The sequence below is a fragment of the Cheilinus undulatus genome, linkage group 9 (assembly GCF_018320785.1).
Source record: "Cheilinus undulatus linkage group 9, ASM1832078v1, whole genome shotgun sequence".
Taxonomy (NCBI): Eukaryota; Metazoa; Chordata; class Actinopteri; order Labriformes; family Labridae; genus Cheilinus; species Cheilinus undulatus.
The window spans coordinates 15,389,648-15,409,929 of record NC_054873.1 but is presented as its reverse complement, the minus strand read 5'-3'; the positions used below and the strand labels follow the sequence as shown (position 1 = coordinate 15,409,929).

The following is a 20,282-nucleotide window of genomic DNA, read 5'->3' as shown; positions in this document are numbered from 1 at the left end:
AAAAAGCATTCTTCTCTAAGGAAAAGACATGCAAACATGATTGCCCTTGCAGCACTGCCAGCACACAGAATAATCTTATTCTATACGCACTGAGAGGGATCAAGAATACATTTCACTCAATATAGCACCCAGTTTTAACATTAAGTTAAAGTCAGTGTCTTGTCTGCTGGTGTTTAGTTGGCTTCTGATTGATGATTATGATTGTGCTTTATTTATCTGTCATGCACAAAAGTGCCAAACCCTCATGGATTGATAAGACACCAGAAATACCATTGCAGTGTTGTAAACAAACAAACAAACAAACAAAAAAAAACAATCAGCCAGCCAGGTGTTTCAGATAAAATCAGCCTCATAAGGTTCCTTTTCTGAAACAAAACTCATGTTTTCATAGTCATCCAACCAAAACCAAAAGTTTTCTAAAAAGTACATCCCTTAAATCACCGTAAATTGGACAGTAAAACAGAAAATGAATATCATTCTTAGTTTTCCCAAAGTAACACAACAGACACCCTCTGACCTCCTGCGGAGTGGCACTCACTCTGCCGGTAAAACTCCTGAGCATAATGGTGCACATAATGATCTTTGCCTCCTGGTGAGATTTTTCTTAACTTAGGACTCAACCTTGCAACTATGTTTTATAAGATGGTACTTTCATAGTTGTCAGGGATGACATTAAGAAATGTCCTGATCAAAGGTCTTTTTAGTGAGTCTCCAATCAGACATCTAAACAGGTCTGTTCACATTTGTGTCTGATGTTTGATCCTCTATAAGGATACCTACTCTCACTGATATCAGTCTATCTTAACAACTTACGTTTATTCAACTTTTTTTGATCCTTGCATTTCTGAGTCACTTCCTAAAAATTCAGTACACCATTTTTGCCTGCACCTGTATTGTTAGAGTTTAGCTTAGACTGGCTGCCCTTTTTTCCCCTCACATTCACACTCAAGTCAAAGCAAGGTACAGTGGAACCTCACTCAAGAATGCCTTTTTAATTTTAATGCTTATTTCATACATAGAGGAATTTGTGCTTTGTTCTGGTAGGGAGAGGGTGGGAGGGGATTTTATTTTATTTCATGGAAATATGTTGTGTAAGCATATTGTTACTATGCATGTATATTTCAAATTTTTTCAGCTTTATTAATTTATCTATTTTGATCAAAAAGTCTTTTATTTTTGTCTTGACAATGTTCAGTAGTAGTAAGAAAAACTTTTTTTTTTAGGTTATATTATTAGCCACTTGTTAAATGAAATATGCACCATGTACAGTACATAACTCACTACATGGAAGCACCTGTGTCTGGCTGGACTTGAAGCACTTTTCAGACAGACACAGTTCTGGTTTTGGCTCTGGTTCTGTTCTGAAGTCTCAGAACCTTGATGTTTTTGGCGAACCAGCCCATGTCCACACCAGTTTAAGCAGAACCAAAGTGGGAGGACATGATGGACATGTATCACCACGTCCAGCTCCACTTTTGCCCAAGTCTTTCCTGCTGTCCCGGGATTCCTTCTTCAGTTTCTTCAGTTATTTATTCAGTCTGGTGTTCAGGTGAACGCAGCCTTCGCCATCTCTTCTGCAAGTTCAGCATGTAACTTGCTCTTCCTTGTACTACTCTCCAGCTTCTACCTAGAAAGTGGTACGCCCACTGATGATGCCACGGTTCCCAAGAAAGAACCGACTATTTTTGGCTCCAGCTGAGAACCAACATTTCAGGTTTAGAATCAATTTCTTTTTTTAGTTTGAACATGCTGGCCAGTTCAAATTTAGGTTAAGGAACCGGAACTGGAACCGGCACTGAGACCTGCCGGTGTGACAGGCCTATGAAAGTGCCACTAATAGTGCTTTCAGATGGACACGATTCTGGCTCTGTCTCAGGTGAACCCAGCCTTCACCATCTTTCCCACAAAGTTCGGCATATAACTTGCTGTTCCTTGTACTTCTCTCTATCTTCACCTGGAATTCTGTCAAGGCCAACATTGCAACTAAACAGTTTGTCACCTCAGCAGACCACTTTTTTTACAACCAGAATCTGACATGCCCACTGATGATGTCACAGTTCGTGACGAAGAACCAACTATGTTTTTTAATTCCAGCTGGCTCAAAATTAGATTTGCAAACCGGAACCGGCACTGAGTCCTGCCGGTCTGAGAGGCCGAGACTGATGTTGTTTCCTTCTGTCTAGATCTGTTTGTGTTGTACTTACTCTCAGTTGTATGTCACTTTGGGCAAAAGTGTCTGCTAAATGGCATTGTAACACTGTGAATATGCCTTTTTGTGTGTTATTCTTTTAGAGTGAAGGACTGGCATTGAGAAAGAATGTTCATGTCAAAGATAATGTTATTGGTTGGTTTATTTTTGTACCCTACCCTCCCACTTTCCTCCAAGTGTCTGTTAACCCCCTAGTTTACCTTTTCTATATTCTCAAAATAAATCCACTCTTTCCTTTGGTCAGGTGGTTCCATTAAAAAGAGAATATTTTAAGTACGTAATTTGTTCGTTTTTAAGCTTTATAATAAAAGTTAGATGAAATCATAGATTTTCAACCCCCTAAAAATTAGAAGTGTATCCACTTGTGCCCATGCCAGTACTAACGTCTCATTTGGTTATACTCTCACTCAAGAAGACAAAAGCAGTCATGCTGTTGGACTTGGTCAAACTGTGTGAGTCAGTAACAGCCTGGAGGTCTCAGAATCCAAGATGTGATTCTGAGCTTTGGATGTGTGAGGGAGTTCAGGACTGACAAGAAGAACTGGGTAACGAAGCCCTCTAGTGGTTGCCGTGGGTACGACAGGGTGCTGTGTCAATGCACAGAAGTTACAAGGGGTGGGAAATAACTCATGACAATTGTACGGCCCTTCCCCATTTAGCTAAAATCTATCATAGTGAGGAAATAAAATAATAGGAAGCATCTAAGGCCAAAGAAGTAAAGTGGAATCTGAAATATAAATACCCAACAGTACGTGCTCATTAAATCTTATAAGAGCATCAAATCTGCCTTATATCAATACTTAAACATGTATCGAGGCCAAGAGTTAGCTCTAGAAATTAAAAATATATGCTCACTGAAGTTACAGTCAGTTGATACATTTTTTTAATTGCACGTCTAATTAAACTTATTTTTTCACTATGACTACAGGGATCTCCCTAACAATAATTTGCTATGACGATTATAATTTTAACATATTTCAGCACTTTTTGAGACTTGAGAGTTGCTGTTGGGAGAAAGTAAGGGTTTCTTTCACATTTATGTACATGAAAATAACAGAGCTACAACAACATTTTGGATTGTATAGAAGGGCAATTCACTCATAAATAACTGCAGGGAAGCACAATATACTTAAATGTTTCAAATTATTTACATTAATTATGTAGTTTGCTTCTTATATTGCAAAGAACAGCATCCTCACTCTAAATCTGTGTTGCAAGTTGATGACAAAGGGACAGCTGTTTTATTCAAAAATTCAATCACTTTATTTATAAACTTTCATTGCATTCTTAATCAAGTTTAAAGCAAACTGAGTTTTCTTTGTGACACATTGATACCGCTTATTAGCCAGACATGCACCCCCTCCATCCACTCCCAAACGCTTAACCAGATCAAACCAGAATGTGACACATATTCACATAGTTTTTCTTCCATCTTGACATTTTTAAGTCTTTCTGCTGGTACGCATTCCTTTATCGCAATAAAAGTAAATTTACTTCAAACAGTGGTACATTTACCCAACATTTAGCCAAAGTGGTCTACAAACAGTCTGGACTAGACTCTGTTAAATAAAGCCTATGACAAACTACAGGAGATTCTTTGCACTCTTTTAAAATAAGAATAAAAAAGAGATTAGGTTTATCTAAAAAAGTATATAAATTAACTTAAAAGCCTCCTGTTGGTGAAGAAGTTGTACTACTGTATTTATAAAAGCTCCTATAGAAAATAATTGGAATGTATAAGAAATTAATGTACAAAAAGAGACACTTGGTCCTCAGGTTTAGGGGTGAAGTTAGTGATGGAAGAAAGGGAGAACACTGTTCCTAAAAACATTTACACTGTGCTGTGCTGTACAGTAACACACTGAAGGAATGACTAAAATCTGCAAAACATCAGGATGCTATTGAAAACCACCTTATTCTGTTGGAAGGGTCTTTTGGTCCAAGCTGAGTTAACCCTTCACAACATCACTGGATGATAAAAAAAAATCCTCAGGATCCCTTCAAGTTCACAACCTATGAGTCCAGGTCCCTCCAGGGTTCATCCTCAGCTCTCTGATCCTTCCACACTGCTACGGTCTTCACATGCTGGGAGTGCGTCTTCTTCTTGTTTTTATCCTGCACAACTCTTCATCCTTTTTCTTCTTTTACAGATGCAATGTGAGCATCATTTCTTGGACAGGAATTTCATCTTGTTTCCTGAAATTACAGCAGATGAGAAAATAATCAAAACAAGTTTATGTAGAAAACATAAGGCACACTTGTACAAGCTGATAATAAGCTTAACTTTTAGTTAGTTTTTCACATTTTTCATGACAGTTCCCTGTTATATTAAAGAGTTATTGAAATGACAGGAATCAGTCACAGTTGGATCACAATGAGAGCAACACATAAGCATGTGTTCTTGACATGACCTAATTATTGTTTGTGATAAACAGAGCAGTGAGGATGAGGAGCAGACACACAGACATCACTGTGAACTAAAACAGGCTAAGCTATTTGGAGAGCATCCACAGGCACTGCAGGTGGGATGATTGAATATACAGTGCATTCAGTGTTCAGACCCCCTTCACTTTTTTCCGTTTTGTTATGTTGCAGCCTGATGCTGCATTTGATCATATTAATTATTTTCTTATTCTAATCTACACTCAGTGCCCCATCAAGATAAAGTGATATATTAAAAATAAAAAAACTGAAAATCACATTGACATAAGTATTTAGACCCTTTGCAACAACGTTTAAAATACACCAGGACTCTTCCTAGAGCTGGTTGTCCAGCCAAACTGATCAGCCGAGGGAGAATGCCCTTAGTATAATAGAGGTGACCAGGAACCTGATGGTCACCCTGACTGAGTTCCAGAGATCCTGTGTGGAGATGGGACAAAGTTCCAGGAGGACAGTCATCACTGCAGCCCTCAACTGATTTGGATTTTATGGCAGAAGGGCTATACGGAGGACTATGCAGTGCACACTGGAAAGCACACAGCAAAGTGAACTTAGTGTTTGCATAAAAGCATCTAAAGGACTCTCAGACGGTCTCAATTCTAAACATTATGCCTGGAGGAAACCAGGCGTTGCTCATCACCTGCAAAATACCATCCCAACAGTGCAGCATGGTGGTGGCAGCATCATGCTGTGGGGGCGTTTTACTGCAGCAGGGACTGGAAGACTAGTCAGGGTTGAGGGAGGGCTGAATGAAGCCAAGTGCAGAGATATCCTCAATGAAAACCTGTTCCATAGCCCTCAGAACTCCATACTGGGCTGAAGGTTTGCCTTCCAACATGACAATGACCCTAAGAACACAGCCTAGACTGCACAGGAGTGGCTTAGGGACAGCTCTGTAAATGTCCTAGAGTGGCTGGGCCAGAGCCCTGACTTGAACCCTACTCAAATACCTGAGGGTCCCCATCAAACCTGGCCGAGCTTGAAAGGATTCGCACAGAGGGATGGTAGTAAATTCCCTTATTCATATTCAAGAAGACTCAAGGCTGTACTTGCTGCTAAAAGTGCTTCAGCTAAGTAATTAGTAAAGGGTCTGAATACTTCAGTTCTCTTTTTAAGAACTGAAGGGGATCTGAATACTTTCTGAATGAACTGTATCTTTTGCCTCCTGTGTCTCTGGTTGATTAAGTTAATATATAAAGGTTTTAAACTTTTCAACCAGTGACTGATTAAGGCTGTAGATAAAATCTCACCTAGACCCTTCAGGAACTTGTTGACCCCCCGTTGCTCACTACCAGGCAGCGAGTCCAGATACTCTTGTGCTCTCACCTCAAACAGACCTGGACATCAAAGAGAAAGTGAAATATTCTCAAAAACATTTAAAAAAATAACTCTTTTCATATGCACACACAGCGCTCAGTCAGCTTTACAACAACAAAGTTATAAAATCTAATTTAACACTATCACAGAAATTCAAATAACCGTACCTCTGAGGCCCTGCCTGCGCAGATCTCTTTCCTGGATGAACCCAGTGAACATCTGAGTCTCCATGAAAACTTCCAAGAACCTCCTCAAGCTCTTTGACGTGACCGCTTTGCGAAAGGCATCGCGCTGAAAGGATGAGGAGGGCGTAGAGGAGGAGGAAGAGGGGCTGGGCAAAGTGGGGGAGGAGACAGATTCGTCATCTCGCTCTGCTCCTCCCATGAAGAGAGAGTAGTGACCCACCATCTCCACAAAGAAACGAACAAAGGCCTCTGAGACCACCGTGCTGAGGGAGCTGGAGTCTGGTCAGTGGTAGAGGAGGAGGAGAGAAAAGAAATCAAATATAAATAACATAAAATTACCTTTCCTATCTCAGAATGACTGATGCATCTGATGTAGTATGTAACCCCATACAACTGCAGCATTTTCTCAATAACTCTTTGAAATCAGACTTTCACATTTATGATGAAAGAGAAATATCCTTCCTTCTAACTCTAGAAGCTCCTCGTCTCATTATCTATATAACTTTCCAGAATATCTTATCTAGAACAAAAGCCAAACTAGCAGTTGTCTTTAGCTCCTGTTCCATATTTGCTTCAGATTTCCAATGTCAGACATAGAAGATCTACTTGAATCTTCTGACCATTTAAATATTTAAAAAACTTTGATGTGTACAGACTGAGGCTCTCAGTTCTGTTGTCCGGGTTGTGAATGCTCCAAACTGTGTTGTAATCTTCCTTTAGCGTCACTGTATTACTAACTGTATGGAACATTTCAGCCTCTTCATACCACCAGTTTTTAATTTCCATACTATTTTCATCCGTCTCTCTAAAGGGTATCATTATCAGGGCATGTAATGAATCTGATACTAAAATTGCAGTGAGGTCTCCTGAAAGAATGCTTTAATGTACCACAAACATGTACCAAGGCTGCCGTATGACAATTTTCATGTGTCTTAAATGTTTTTCTTTGAATGCATCTGACAGCTCTAACAAGGGATCATCTTGGGGATGATAGAAAACTGAAGCAATATACAGAGCTTTTGAAAGAGGTTTTGTTTGGCAGAGAACTGAAGTTGTCAAACTTTTTGGTACTTTTCTATGCCAAATGTTTTGTCCTGTAGGATTAGAATAGTTGAAGCTGTGCTTCTAGTGTTTATGGATTATGGGTATGCAATTTACAGGGATACTGCAGCTTCAGATCTTAAACCCTAAGATTTATAACTGGTGATGGACACAGCACTCATCACTGGTCCTCCGTCTCAGAGAGGCGCAACAAAAATTAGTCTTCCTACATCTTCATCTCAAACTTGTTGACTGCAAAGATATTCACCCCCTCAAGTCAGTATTTAGAACTTTCGGATATCCAAATTATATTGGCCACAACTGATTTATAAGATCAATAAAATGGCATCCCCTAAGTCAAGAATGGAAAACTAGCATGTTAGTTCTTTGTTATTTGGCTCTTACAACAGAAATATGTCATTATACTATAAGACAACTTTTGAGAGAAACATTGTAATTGTTTGATGAGTCACCATTGGGCAGATCTCCTTTCTCACAGGCCAACTCCCTCCTCTTGTCCAGCACGTGCTCAAGAGCCGCCTGCAGTTTGTGAGGAAGAATGGAGTCCTCATCATCCAGCTGAGGAGGGAAATTCACAGATGTAAAAACAGTCAACACACTGCAGAGCATCAGCACAACGTCATCTCCACATCTGGTAGAATCACTAAACGTGAAACCGAGTTTAAGGATGACTCCAAGTGTCACTGTTTTCTTTATGTTTCCAGGGGTTCTACCTGTCGTAGGAAGCGGCTGTTGCCGAGGTCGACCACCAGGACCTGAGGGAGGAGCAGAGGGACAGTGATTTCATTTCCTGCAGCTATTGTTCAGAGGAGGAAAAGGCACTAAAGACAGTGTATCATTAACAAACACAAAAGCTGATCTTACTTCTTCTATGGGCAGCTCTTTGAGACGAGGCAGAGAGCTGGAGAGGAGGCCCACTATGAAGGGGGTGGGGGTGCAGACGATATCCAACATGGAGGGTGGGAGAACGGGGATGTATGTGTGCTGCCAGGTGAAAGGGTAGAGTAAAGCCACAACGGCATGACAACACTGAGACAGGGTGCTGTAGGAAAAGAACAAAGAAATATTTTAAATAAACAAAGGTAAGCCTTCATTGACTCAAAGCATCTTTTTTAAGGGATTCTACTAAGCTAGTCATTAGAATTAGTTCAGTAAATCACAGAGAAAAAAACTTGAAAATAAACTGGTACAGCTCAGTACTCTATAGAGTTCATAACACAGATACATTGAGAGTCTTGATTGTTATTTAAGTCTTAGACCTTTGTGTGAGTTGCCTTTATGAACATGGGTGAAGATCTATTTAGTGATGAAAAGACAAAGAAGAGGATGCTTCACCACACAAGTGATGTGCAACTTATAAGTGTGATTTTAATTTTGGTGACAATGTTTTGCATGGTCACAGAACATTCTGTTCCTGCTTGGCGTGGCCAGTTCATATTCAAATGTAAAAATGATGACAGATGACTACTGTGTGCATACCCAGGCAAAATGTGTGAGAGTGCAGGACAAGGAAAGCACTGACTGCAGAAAAAAAAAATTAAAAGGTTAGCACTCTGTTCAGCTTCTAGTGGTTAATTTTATTTAAGCAGGGGACCATTTTGATCTATAAAATCTTCCTATGGCTAAAACTGGTAGAAACAAACAGGCTTTCTAAAATGTGACAATCAGCAAAAACCTGCTGAACAACAGACAAGATAATAAATACAACCACCACAAGAGGGTGACATACTTCAGGAAGCAGGACGGACATCAAAATAGACAATTTCTCAAACCTCTGTGTATTTTAAAATGTAGCAAAAATATCTAAAAACATCTTTACCCTGGTAAAAGATTTATAGTTCTGGTCTCTAGTCCAGTCTGGGTCTGTCGTCCTGGATTATTGTATGTATCTTGTTTAACAGATGTTAAAGATTTTGTTGATTGACAAATATTAGAAAATGATTCATCTCCTGTCGCATTTGCTTGAGGAAGGTCTTGTAGATGGAAACACCCTGCTTAGATGAAATTGCCTATTGAGAGCTGAAGAGTCTGTGGACCTTCATGTTTATCAAATGTTTAAATGCTAAAATTGTATTAACCTCACATAAAGCTAATCTCTTGATGTCATATCTTCTGTTGTTTCTTGTTTGTGTGACATGAATGGAGAAGATTGTATTTAACAAAATCTTACATGCATGCTACTTTACACTTTTCCTCTGATATATTTTAGATAATACAATTTTCCTCTTTAATACACTTTACTGCTTTACTACATTCATTTTATACTTACACCTACTCTAAGTTTCTTCCCAAGATTGGAAACATAACGGGAAAACTAAGATTCTATGCAAATTTGTTGAATATTAAATGAGTGTGGAGATCATTTCTGTGTCAACAGTTACCATTAAATAAAAATATATTCCTATTATAAATTCCATGCATTACCTGCAACAAAATTTACATGCAAAGTGCACTTTTAAGGCTGTGGTTTTAAACTTTTATGCTCAAGACACACCAGTTGGTTCAGCCAAAATCTCAAGGCACAATATAATAATCTCCTAACAATACAGTATTTTTAACATATCACAGCATCTTCAGGTGCTTTATAGTTGTATTAAATGTGTATTGTTGTACAAATTCCTACAACGCACCTAGAGTTGCCCTAAGGCACACCTGTGTCTTCGCACACTATTTAGGAACCACTGACCCAAAGTATTCTTCAATGAAATCACTGCTTTGGGAAAAGATTTTTTAATCTGAAAACCTGATCAGCTAACTACTTCATTGTTTTGTTTCCCACTTTTGTAAAGCATCTGCTAATGCTAAGGAATTTGAGTAGAAGAAGAACATGAACAAGAATTCATGGAACATGTCAAGACTAAAAGTACTACAAATTTAAAAAGATAATAATGACTTCTGCACTTTCATTTAGATATAAATTATATATATATATTCCTTCAAAGCAGTGACCAGGGTCTTCCCATGAGTGAGTAATTTATAATTCTAGTCTCTACCACTAGATGGTGCTGAACAACTCCTAAACAAAATAAACCTCTCCTCTACCCTTTTCTTAGTGTTGAACACAATGTTAAAAGTTCATTCCTATTGCTCCAACAAGCTCCTTACAACCAAGAGAGGAATTTTAAATGCATCTCTTAGAGGAGAGTGATGTAATGCTTATAAAAACTATACAGCGGTAGCAAACACACCCACCCCTCGCTGTTGACTTAATCTCTCCCGTGTGTGCATCTGCTCAAAGTTAATTCATTAAAAAATTAATTGATGAGGCCAAGTTTCCACTCAAGGGTAGAAGTGTGCAAAAAGGCAGGCTCTGCTCATGAGCTCTGGTGAGAAATGCTTCCACATAGGCGGGAAAACGAAAAATGCGAACCAAACAGACACAAAGGAGCTGATTCTGCTCAGCCTGCATGTTAACCAGGTGTGCTACAAACACAGTAAGAGCTTGTGAGTGGAGTAATGATGTCATTTTGCACATGTGTTAGTTTCAAAGTCATCCTCTGAATCCTGACTTCTATCTGGCCTCTGTGACAGTTTTCCAGAGGAGAAATGATTGTTCCCCAGACGACTGTATAACACAACAGCATTCCTTCCTCTCACACTCGGTCAGGATTTTTTCCTCAGACTGTTTGTCCCTCTGTCATCATCCTACATCTTGGATCATGGTTTATTCAGCATCAGAACCTTTGTTCTCAAAAGTTTGTTGCAGCCTACCTGAGTTTGTCAGCAGTGAAGATGACTCTACGCTCTAGAAGCAGGGAGGCAAACACTCGAAGGAGGAGACGTAGACTCAAGGAGGAGAAGAGACATTCAAAGTCCACATGTTCAAGACGAGAGTCTGAAGGCCGACACAACTCGATCACCTGCATGGCATAGAGGAGAGAAAGTGAGCAGGACAGTATCAATGAATGTTTGCTCTTCACACAAAAACAAGCAAAGACAAAACACTGTTCTGAGATTTTTAATGCATTCTTTAGGAATGGTATAAAACTACTGACACCATCATCATCTTACCTCTGTCCCAGACCCAGGTAGGAAGTTCTTGACAGTGATGGTTCTTCCTGGAGCGGGGAAGGGAGCTTCCATTATTCCTCTCATAAATGGTTGCACTAATGCAGGGGAGATAGCCCTCCTTTTTTCCACTTCATCAAGGATCTGGAAAACACAGAGAACATGGCAGTGGGATTTAAATACTGGCAGTCAGGAATAATCACGGTTATACTGTTTGCAGTAATACTTCATAGCAATGTTTGGATACTTAATATAACATGCATAAATCTGACCAGGGCCTAGACTAAAAGAAAACATTTCTGTCCTGTTATAAGTGATGGTTCCTTTCTTGTTTACTGTAATAGCAGTGTAATAGTAAAACTTAGTTCAGTTCAACATAGACCAAACCTCAATCAAATCCAACTGCCAAATGTATGTAAGCACGCCAGACTCAATCCCATTCCTCTGACTGCTTTTTACTTCCCTATGTCAAAATACAGGAACCACTGGGGGCTCGTTACAGATGCCTCCCCCACCCACTTTATTGGCTCCTTTGGTTCTTTCATGTCTTGCCAACATCAGAAGACACCAGACAATCATCATTCTCCTACATCCACCAGCTCCTCCACCCAGGGTCTCAACTCATCCAGTTTCCTTGCATTGCACCATCATATGTGGTGCTGGGTGTAATGCGGCATAAAGTAATGTGCTACTGTAATCACATTACAGTTAATATAAAATAATAATCTTGTTACTGTAAATCCTCCAACCATGTGTAAAATGGGAGCAAAAGACAACAAATCAAGCAACCTTTTTTAATGCACGCTGTTGCAACACTCACCAATTCAGGTGATTGACACATCAGCTTGAGTCCATGGAGAAGGGAGGACGGAACGGCAAAGCGGTTCAAATAAGGACATCTTTAGATGTGTGGAGTTATGAGCACTATTTTGGATTTGTGGCACAAAAGAATAAGAATGTGACAGTAATGCATGGACTTTGCTCAGGTCAAAAACAACGTTCCATTGCTTTGAACTCTGCATATAACGCAAAGCTAGTTAAGATCCCCGGAGCATAAGTGATGCTCAGGATAACAGCATGATGCTGACATCTACAAAAACAGCCACGGATAACCACAAAAGATGAGAAAAGTAGGCCTATGGCAGCATATATGCTAGAGGAAATTTTACAGTGAGATGTTGTTTTGGTCTGATTTTCACAACTTTGTTGTCACCTTTTTTGTATTATAGAGGAGAGATCTTGTGTACAGTATGTCCTCCTTATTAGAATAGGAATTCATGCTATTTATAGTGTTATGTAGCATTATCAGAAGGCAGTGACTATCTTTTGTTGACTTTATTAATGCATGACAGATGGACTTGACTGTTGACTAACTTTTCATGGAGCACATGTAACATCATTTCTTATGTTGACATTACTAATGTATCCTTACGCCTTTTAATGCATGAAATAGTGCCATTACACTATATTACACTAATGTAGGAGATATGTAGGGTTTAGCATTGTAATCTTTATTGGCAATTAAGTTAAAGATCTTAGGTGAAAAGGAGTAATGCAAAGTAATGTAAAAAGTAGTGTAACTTGTTACTTTTTGCTCAGAGTATTCAGTAATGTAACTCATCATTTGAAAGTAACTAGTGATGTGTAAAGGGTTAATTTCACTGATCATCAGCTCACACCAGCTGATTATTCCCATAAACCCATTCTACCAAAACCAGTTCCATCATCTTGATTCTTAAATCCTGGTTTTCTTACGTGATACCTGTTCACAACAGTCTAGCATCAGTCCTCATTCATCTATCCCCGATTACAAGTTTAATTATAATCTGCCTTTGTTCCACATAAAATCCTTCCATCATTCCCACATCCCTTGACCTTTATCCCTCCACCATTCGACAATCATCTCTTGGTCCAATAGTCTCTCGTCATGAAATAATTTAAAATCAGTTTCTTTATTGACATAGTCTTTGTCAGTTAACTGTTTATTTTTTGTTGTATTTAAACAACAGATGTCACATCAGGGTAAATTTGTTTTGTTGGCTAATATAGAAAGTATGTTTCCTCTTCTTTTGCACTAATTTTGAACTAACATTTATATATTTTATTATATTATCATTACAGTAGAAGTATGAGGAAGAGCATCTTTAACACACCACTTCAAACCTGAGAGCAGATGGACTACAGCAGCAGAAGATCACACAGGATGTCACACCTGTCAGCTAAGAACAGGAAACTGAGCCAACAGTTCACGCAGACTCACCAAAATTGGACAATAGATGATTGGAAAATTGTTGCCTAATCTGATGGGCCTAAGTTTCTGCTGTAATATATTCGAAAAGTAGTGTCAGCATTTTGCTTAAATGTGAAAGCATGCCTGACAAACAACAACCACTGCATGTTCAGAGTCAGTCAAATCTCTTTTTTTCCTGTTCTAATGCTCAGTTTAAACTTCATCATGCCACCTTAACCATGCCTAAATGCCTCGTGGCCTTGACTGCTGCTGTTTGATTGGCTGATTAGATGTCAATGATAAAGAGCAGTTGAACAAGTATACCCGATTAAGTAATCAGTGAGTTTAGGTGCCATCAGGAATGAATCAATGATGCGTGGGCAGTACAGACATCCAAATATTGTCAAAAGTCACTCAAACAAATGGCTAACAGCCTGAATCTATCCTGTGTACCATGCTATATACACACTGTACACATCTGTGCAGCATTAAACTTTGTGTAGCTGATCTGATACAGATGAAACATTTAGAAAATCATCAACACTGAGTACATGCAATGCAGATGTTGCAGTTATCTTATTTGCAAAGTCCTTTAAAGCACATGTACTGTTTTTACCCTTCACTGTCCATGTCTGAATCTTTACAAACACAATTTTAGCAAAGCCGTATGTACACTGCATGGATATTTATGTATATGGGTGGACATGCATATAAATCTAAGGCTCTGCACAGGGAACCTTTTCCACTGTAGAAACCACATCAGCTGCAGCTCACATGTGTGTCTGTACTGGAGCCAAGACTACAAGGATTTGTGGGAAAGTAGAGCAGACAGGGGGTGGGTGTGGTTCTGTGGGCGACGAGGGTGGCACTACTATGTGCCCTCATATTGGGGGGTGGCTTTGTCTATGTGAAAGGGTAACATATGCAATTCTGTGTGATTAGATGTATTGGAAATGCTTAAAGAAACTTAGTGCACTTTTGTTTATATTTAAATTACCTTAGAGAAGAGGTCGAAGCAGCCCAGACGACTGACGATGCAGTAAACCTCAGGGAGCCTTCTGCCTTTACCACTGGGCTGTGAACAGACAGTGAAAAAAGACAGATTTAGACAGAGTGTCACAAGACCGCTCACCCAAGTACAACCACAGGATTAGGCCAGTGAAGCAGCACTAAGCTTTTGTTTCACTGAGACTTTCCAAGGAAACTTGAGGAAAAAAAATTCCCCCAAATTTCCTAAACAAATTAAAGAAATATGTAGAAATTAATTGTTGACAACTAGCATGAAAATGGAAGAAAAGAAAAGGGTAAAAGGAGATTTATTTAGTTATGGTCCTGAGGGGTTTCAAATAGAAATCAAACAAGACAGAACATGATAGAATTGAAACACAACTATTCTGAGTGTTGCTCCCATACATATTTTGGTGTATTTAAGTATTGGCATATGCATTATTGTGTATATAACATTATTGTATGTTGTCCTTGATTTTATTGAGCCTGTGGACAATGAGGATCACTGTGCTGCTCTTTTATTAATTCTTCAAAACCCTTATATCATCATCATAATCATCATCTTTACTAGCAGACATAGATATATAGATATATATATTGCTGACCATGTTGTTTTGAAAGACATACTGCACAGTGTTGGTCTGTCAGAACAATCTGCTTGTTTGTTTAATGGTTATTTATCAAACAGATCGCAGCATATGTGAGATGAAGGCTCGGAACTTTTGAAGCTAAAATGGTGTGCCTCAGGGCTCAGTCTTGGGACCTCTGTTATTTACATTTTATACCATTTTATACCATTATACCATCAGGCTCTGCCACTCACAACAATCTTTTGATACTGAATATAATTCTGAAAAACTCAACTCAAGATAGTTTCAAACTCAAAGAAAAAGTCACTGAGCCTGGCTTCTATTACTACAGGTGACGGGACTGAATCTGTATCATCTTGTAAATACCTTAAGTTGATTGATGATTCACTGTCTTTTAAGCTTCATACTGAACAAGTTGTAAAGAAGTTTCAGTTGCAGCTGGGTGTTGATTTCTTTCACCTTTGTACCTCAAACTGATTATGGTCATGATTTATAAGTGCATGCATCTTCTCGGTGCCTTAAGTCTTTAAATACTATTTACCATGGTGCACTGAGGTTTAAATCAGTCCAAGGTCCCTAACTTATCATTGCATTCTCTATGCTTGAATTGAATTGTAGAAAAAATCATGGTTATATCCTTATGTACTGTATAAGGCTACACTTAACCTGCTTCCATCACAGTTGTGTGATTTTATGAGTGTGAAAAGTGCTGGAAGGCACAGTCTTCGCTCTGTGACTTAGTCACAGACTTTTGCTATCTGTTCCCAAATGGGACTTGAAATGGGTAAAATAAGTTTCAGGTACACTGCTCCATTAGCAGTGTACCTGCTAATGGAACAGGAGGTCTGTTGCAGGAGATCTTGTGTCTTTAGGATCTGGACTCTTAAACGTAGATTACAGGCATTGGAGGAAGATGCATTAGGTTGTAGATGTTTAGACTGATGAATTTCTGCTCTGTGACCAGGGATTTGGTTGATCTGTGGTTGTAATAATTTCCAAGTTTTATGTCTGTAACTCTGTCTTGGCCAAAGAGGTTTTCCTGGTTAAGTAAATTCAAATAAATACACAAATTCCAAACACATCTGTGTATTGTATATCCTTCAAACAGAGAAAGCTTGTTGAAATGTCTCCCAGCATGTGAATAATGTATTTTTTACATCCCTGCCTATATAATGCATATTTATAGTTATCTAGCAAAAGAAATGTATCATCTTCTACAGACATGATTCGCTGTAAGACCCTTTACACTCTCTGTAGCTGCCTAGCTATTTGTCCATAAAATTTCATCAATCATCCTCTAACTAAACGATTCCAAAAAACAGGTCTGTATAAAAAAAACAGGGAAACTGAATGGATAATAGTGTGATATCTTTTATAATCTGGTATTGAGAAGCTGAAGAAAATGGAGAGCAGCTTTTTGAGGGCATACCAACAATCGCCGACAATATCCAAACCGTCTGCTTCCATCCTCACCGGTCAGGACAAATGAGAACGTCTCACTATGGATGAAAAAACACACATCTGTCAAACCTGCTGGTAAATATTTGTAGTAGTTTAAACCACACAACAGCCCCACTCCAAACTGGATTAGTGGTTTTGATAGACAAAGGCATGACTTTGTTCTTGAGAAGGAACCCCTTAGGACAGGCTTACTCTGCAAATAACCACACAAAACCTCTTCAGCTTTACCTGACAGGTATTCATTGACCTGCGAGACCTTACCGAAAGGAAAGAGTGTCAGCAAGTTCAATGCAGGTGTGTGTTGAGTGGCCTCTGACCCATCAAACATTTCTCTTCAGGTAATAATTAGCCATTACCATCAGAGCATACTTCATCACTTCTTGGAACAATATAGACATTGAGCTGCTAAGCTAGGAAGTCTGAGGTAATGAGGCCAATATTTAACAGAGGAGACAGAGAGGTGAATTTTGTAACACCAGAGCAGGTGTGTCAGGTTCTAAATCCAACATTTCTCTCTGTAATTATTACTCAGTGTCAGTGTTTTAAAGAAATTACCGTAATCTCAAGGTCAGTTCTATCTTGAGCCTCTCCTCTAACAAGTGGTTATTAGCAAGGAGAACAGCTGAGCTTTTAGCACTCTGCCAGGAAATTCTTGCGTCCCTGTGGTGTCTCACTTAGTTTAAAAGTCTAAGTCACAGGCAGTGGACCCACCTGGGGAAGCTGTCGACAGGCGCCCAGTCTTTGGCGTCAGGGAAACAGAACTGAGGGATGACCTTCAGCTGGTCCTCAGTTTCACGCATAAACTTAAAGCTCCTCTCCAGCTGAATAGGAAAAAGAGGGAAGATGCATAAATAAAACACATCCGATGCAACCTGAGAACAATGCCAGCAAAGTCTTAACCAGTGACTGAGGTTATTTAGAAACAGAAACTACTTGCACTGCTTAAACAAAAACAGAATATCAGGCATACACTAAATTATCACTTTATTTGGTTCAACTGTTTAACTGCTCATTAACACAAATATCTATTCAGCCAATCATGTTGCAAGCAGGTACACAGATGTGGTCAAGACTGAAGTTTGAACTGAACATCAAAGTGAGGGAGAAAGATTGTTAAAGTGATTTTGAACATGTCATGGTTATGGGCAGTCTGGCAGGCTTTCATGTTGTTTATGCCAAATTGAGACTGATCGGACCAGGCAACAATTTTACAATTTCCCATTGTCCAATTTTGGAGAGCTCATGTGGAATGCAGCCTTGGATTCGGGTTCTTAGCTGACAGGAGTGGCACCTGGGGTGGTCTTCTGCTGCTGTAGCCCATCTGCTTTCTACATATTGTTTGTTCTAAGACACTCTTTTGTATACCTCAGTTGTAATGAGTGGTTATGTGAGTTTTTATTAAACTCGTCTTCTCATTCACCTTCTGCCATCAACCAGGTATTTTGGCCCAAAGAGCTGCTGCTCACTAGGTATTTTTCTCTTCCCGACCCTTCTCTGTTATCCTCAGAAATTATTATGTGTGAAAGTCCCAATAGATCAGTAGTTTCTAAAATACTCAGATCAGCTCATCCATCAGCAACAACCATAACTCATTTAAAGTCACTTAAATCTCTACTCTTCCCCATACTTATGTCTGGTTTAAATTCAGCAGATTGTCTTGACCATGTCTACAACCCTCAATGCACTGGTTGCAGATTGGTTGTTTAGGTATTTCCTTTAATGAGCAGTTGAACAGGTGTATTTTATAAAGGGGTCAGAGGGTGTAAGTGTCTGTTTTAGGGGCATATTGATTTTAGCTTGTACATTAAGAGCATTGTAAGTACTGATTTTAACAGCTCACATATACAGGACTACATCACTGCACTGCAGGGTGGGAAATTAACACCCACCACCAACAAAATGCAAATACTTTAGAGAGGAGTCAGATTAATTTGCACAATTTACCAGCCACTGGGGCAGGTAAACATGTAACCTACCAGAGGGATTTTGTTACAGTAAAGAGCATACATCAGACCTCTTTTTATCTGCTTAATGAGCCAAGCCAACAGAACTACACGCTCACTGACCAAACAATCTCGCCTCCTTGAGCGGCTGTTAAATGTTTACAGGCAGCTGTGTGCTAGGATGGTTTGACTCAGTATTATGTGAGAGTAGCTCTCCACTGCAACTTGTGTATCTGCTTAAGTTGTGTTTGAATCAGTATCTTGCTAGCTGCAAGTCCAAGGTAGTTAAACAAAGCTTGAATTTTGGTGTGAGATTGCAGACATCGCACTCAAATCATTAAATTCTAGTTAGTCTGACACTCATGAATCAGTAAAATGCCTATGAAGTTTACAGTGTTCCTGTAGCAGCACAGCAGATTTTTGCACGGTCAGATACAGCTCAAATTGGTTGCAAAAACAAGGATAAAATTAGCAACATTTTGGGTGATTTATGCACTAAATCTCTTATTAAATAACCTATAAGTTGAATACTATAAACCCTGATTATTGTGTTATATCTTATTAGATAATGCTGGTTTTTAAAATAGAGTGGCTGGTGGATTTCTGAATAAGTTAAATTCCAACTCATTACATGAAGTTGAGTGCACATTTTATTCAATTCTTATCCATCTATACTGTCAGATTTTTCAGTTCATTTTTTTTTTAAGGAAGTTATTACAGTACATTCAAGTATATGAGTTTTAGCATTATAAGTGTTATAATCTCCTGTAAATAACTGATCACAGTATCCATTAGTCTTCTCCATTTACCATTGGTGGAAAATCAGAAGCAAGAGGCAGCATTTTTAATTGGATAATACCTGCTGTTGCTGTACCAACATGTGAATAATTTCCTGGGCTTTTCCCAGAAAAGTCCACACTGGGTGCTCATAAACTTCACAATGGATGTTTTTTTCTAGTGAAATTCATTAGTATCAATCTGGCTAGGTGATTTTTTTTAAACATTTCCTCCCCCTCTTACCTTGAGAGGGAACTGCTGAGTGACCTCTGGCAGGTAGGGAACTCCAGCCTTGGTCTTGTGGAGAGCAACAACTATGAAATACTCAAAAAGTTTCCTCTCTTGCAACTCCATCAGATCCCTCTCCAGCGTCCGGTACCGCCCTGTCTGCCTCAGCATGGATTGGACTGACACCAGACGCTGACTGTGTGCTAAAAACAGCAGTGTAAAGAAATACATTTCATGCAAATACATGGGTGTTTTGTGTAAATACATACAAATAAACTGAAGGGCCACTGTGGGGCTACTATGCAAGGATATCTGCAGTTCTATCTATGTTTAAATTTAATGTAGCTGTACAATGGAACAATGAAACAAAAGGAAACTATGATCTTAATCAGCTTTGTAAACCAATATAATGACATTTTCATATACTGTTTGATTTTAATAGTGCTGGGCACACCATCTGTAGCTCCAGAACATAGTAGTAGTATAGAAGTAGTACAAGAATTTTCTGTTCTCACCTTTTAGTTTCTCCTCTGTGTCACTCTCAGACTCACTGTTCTCATCGGTCACTAAATTAGAGAGAAAAAAGAAAAACACAAACAGACAGTGAGGAGGCTGCATACAACAATATTAATACTAAATTTGCTCTCTCACTGGTTTCACTGCACCCACTAAAACACAACACCAAATCCTCCTAAACATATATCAGTATCAGTAGCTCCCTGAATGTAACATTGTCCATAAAACTTGATGACTTACATGTTCTTAAATGTGGAGAATTTCTTGTTACAGCTTGATTAATACTTATAAGAAAACACACCCCTA

At 39.0% G+C, this 20,282-nt stretch overlaps 1 protein-coding gene across 1 annotated transcript in view; it reads right to left on the bottom strand.

Moving 5' to 3' along the window:
• Positions 1-3,448: 3,448 nt before the first annotated feature.
• si:dkey-82f1.1 (DENN domain-containing protein 2A) overlaps positions 3,449-20,282 on the bottom strand; it is a 58,657-nt gene continuing 41,823 nt past the window's right edge. The window contains exons 8-20 of the mRNA XM_041796056.1: positions 19,976-20,026; positions 19,476-19,663; positions 17,224-17,333; positions 16,481-16,550; positions 14,451-14,528; positions 11,227-11,367; positions 10,927-11,075; positions 8,080-8,257; positions 7,929-7,970; positions 7,668-7,773; positions 6,136-6,432; positions 5,902-5,988; positions 3,449-4,405 (exon numbers count right to left, since the gene is read on the bottom strand). Of these exons, the coding sequence (XP_041651990.1) occupies positions 4,374-4,405; positions 5,902-5,988; positions 6,136-6,432; positions 7,668-7,773; positions 7,929-7,970; positions 8,080-8,257; positions 10,927-11,075; positions 11,227-11,367; positions 14,451-14,528; positions 16,481-16,550; positions 17,224-17,333; positions 19,476-19,663; positions 19,976-20,026 (1,529 nt within the window). The 3' untranslated portion in view covers positions 3,449-4,373. The remainder of the gene's footprint in view (positions 4,406-5,901; positions 5,989-6,135; positions 6,433-7,667; positions 7,774-7,928; positions 7,971-8,079; positions 8,258-10,926; positions 11,076-11,226; positions 11,368-14,450; positions 14,529-16,480; positions 16,551-17,223; positions 17,334-19,475; positions 19,664-19,975; positions 20,027-20,282) is intronic.